Here is a 2,569-nt window from a genome sequence, read left to right as displayed (position 1 = left end):
GTATCAGCCTTGGAGGAGATTATGTTGAGAAATAAAAAAAAATTCTTAAAAACGTTGTTTTTCTTGGTCAGGCCGGAAACTTATCAATCCACCCTCGTATTCCCATGCTCGTGAGAATTTCTCTAAGCACTTAAATTCTTGAGAACACTACTCACCTGCTAACAAAAATTTTTTGGTTTTTTGATTCCAGATAAAGCTATCCTGAGTTATTCTGAGCCCCGCAAGGATACTTTTCCAATGGACCTTCGACAATCAGGTCCCCAATAGCTGAATTTTTAAAACTTTCAGTTGAAAATTTCGGAAAATATTGCTTAAAACAGTTTGAATAAAACAAATCTTTTATTATATTAAAAAAAGTAGAGTTAGTATGCTTTTTTTAGCCTTTAAAATCCATGTTACCCCTTAAAAATAATACCAAAGCGGATTAAATTCCAAAACCCTCAAAATGTATACATGGTAAAACTCACGGTAAAGTGCATCGTGGGTGTTCAACACCCCAGCGTATTTAATTTTGTATTGTTTAACCCCTATTGAATACTTTGTCACAATAAAATTATCCGATATAGTTTAAGGTATCTTTTATAAGGTAGAGTTGACTTTATAGCAATTTATTTATTTTAAGTTTGTTAAAAAAATTATTGAAAAAAGTGACAAAATGGGTTTTTTTACTTTAAAACTCATAACTCACGCGATTGTAATTATTTTAACCTGAAAATTTATGGCTATACTTTTGAAATAGTGTACTTTCATAAAAAATATCGCAAGATGGTGTTTCCAACTAAAGCTAGATGGCAAAACTTACTCAATTTTTTCGAATTAAGTACGTTTTATAAGAGTCTGAAAATTTCTTGGGGTGTCAGACACTCACAATGCACTTTAAGGGTTAGCATTAAGCACAAGTCATGTTTATCTCCGATAAACAATCGTGTTCAAAGAATATGGTGGCACTATTATGTTGATGAATCCTTCTTCGCCATCTTCGATAGCCACCTTATATCCTTCATTATTCCTAAAAGAATAAAATCAGAATTGTAACTTTAAATTTCTCTTGTCGAGGGATTAAATGCACTATCATTTTGGCAATTTTGGACCATGCTTGAACCAAACGACTTACTTGTTATAAAGTAAAACAATAGTCTCTTTGGATGGCGTTTCGAAAGCAATTGCCGTAATCGCATCGAAGAGAGGGACATTTGTTAGAGAAACGTTGATCCTAACCGATCCCGGACAAACAAATCTGCTAAAGTGATGAATGGCGTAATAAAGAGGAAGTTTGTAAAATTCATCCCTCTTTTCATCGACAATGATTGCAGCGTTTACGTAGTTTTTGATGTAAGTCGGTCCTCCTATTTTGTTAAGAGCCAAATTCCAATCCACCCAACCGATTGCCCAGTGATTCAGATTCTGCAACGAAAAAGAAACTAAATTACGTTCCACTACTGGATGTCAAAGAAGTCTATCCATTTGAATTCTCAAATAGAAACGGATAAAGTAATCTTTCCAATTATCCACCTCAAAGATTTCTAAGATGTAAAGTTCCGTCTTGCTCCAGCATCCTAAGCATATATCAGCACCCTTAAGTGCTGAAAAAATGGTTGAATTTTGTATATCAAATTATTCAATTTCGAAACAATTTTTGCATCAGGTGTGGACTTACTCATGCAAGCTTCTGACATAAGGATGAACTTATCCGGATATTTCTCGTGGGCTTGGTCCAGAACATTTGGGCTAACAAAAATATCCATATAGTAATGCACTGCTATTCCACTCACGTACTTCTTAGCATTATGATTTCCAAAAGTCTGATCTACGAACCAAGGCACATTGGCCCTTTGATCATCAAGAATCAGAATCCGAGTTTCATTGCAATTTGATGATGCTAAAGTCGGGCCCAAGTGATAAGCTATCCAGTTTGCTAGTTCATTCGGAATCCAACCCATGTTCGGTAGTATGTTTCCCAAAGGACTCACAGACGCTGTAGGTTCGTTGCCGCTTGAAATTCCCCAAAAATTCAGATCGTGCTTTTTGTAGGCCTTTAAAAACTTTAGCAGGTATTCGCTATAAGATTGATAATATTTCGGTTCTAGGATTCCTGTGAAAGAAGCCAGCGTTTGAGAAACCATATTCAGATTTATATCAATAAATGTCTGAAACTTCAAAAACGATTAAAAAATGATGAAAGATGTTTCATAATTTGAAGATAAATTAAATTTAGCATCGTCGCTTACCGAATCCTGCATTTTTTTGTAGGGATTTCATCCATGCAGGAGCAGTCCAAGCAACTGCTAGAAGTTGTAGATTTGGATTTAACGCTTTTGCCCATTTTATCATTGGTATTTTATATTTAAAATCTTCCTCGGTAAGAGAGAAATATTGCAGATCAGTGTCCTCGTCGACGTCGTCTAAAGTGTAGGGTCTTGTGGAAAAATCGGACCCTCCAATGGGAACGCGACCAATATTGTATCTGCTGCCATTGATTCCAAAATAGGATCTAATAATAATAATAATAATAATAATAAAATAAAATAAAAATAATAATAAGCCTCGGTGGCTTAAAAGCCTCGGTGGC

General features: G+C 35.0%; 2 protein-coding genes across 3 annotated transcripts in view; one reads left to right on the top strand and one right to left on the bottom strand.

Moving 5' to 3' along the window:
- LOC117173559 (putative ankyrin repeat protein RF_0381) overlaps positions 1-286 on the top strand; it is a 17,791-nt gene extending 17,505 nt beyond the window's left edge. Inside the window, exon 4 of one of the 2 annotated variants that reach the window (XM_033362206.1) lies at positions 191-286. The gene's annotated coding sequence lies outside the window, so the exon portion shown is untranslated. The remainder of the gene's footprint in view (positions 1-190) is intronic. The other variant, XM_033362202.1, reaches the window with a different exon arrangement.
- A 430-nt stretch (positions 287-716) lies between these two features.
- The window catches only part of LOC117173569 (lysosomal acid glucosylceramidase-like), a 6,184-nt gene continuing 4,331 nt past the window's right edge, over positions 717-2,569 (bottom strand). Inside the window, exons 3-7 of the mRNA XM_033362214.1 lie at positions 2,229-2,491; positions 1,658-2,092; positions 1,513-1,583; positions 1,115-1,404; positions 717-1,009 (exon numbers count right to left, since the gene is read on the bottom strand). Coding sequence (XP_033218105.1) covers positions 907-1,009; positions 1,115-1,404; positions 1,513-1,583; positions 1,658-2,092; positions 2,229-2,491 — 1,162 coding nt within the window. The 3' untranslated portion in view covers positions 717-906. The remainder of the gene's footprint in view (positions 1,010-1,114; positions 1,405-1,512; positions 1,584-1,657; positions 2,093-2,228; positions 2,492-2,569) is intronic.

This window comes from Belonocnema kinseyi, chromosome 1 (assembly GCF_010883055.1).
Source record: "Belonocnema kinseyi isolate 2016_QV_RU_SX_M_011 chromosome 1, B_treatae_v1, whole genome shotgun sequence".
Taxonomy (NCBI): Eukaryota; Metazoa; Arthropoda; class Insecta; order Hymenoptera; family Cynipidae; genus Belonocnema; species Belonocnema kinseyi.
This window is presented reverse-complemented; position numbering and strand designations above follow the sequence as displayed.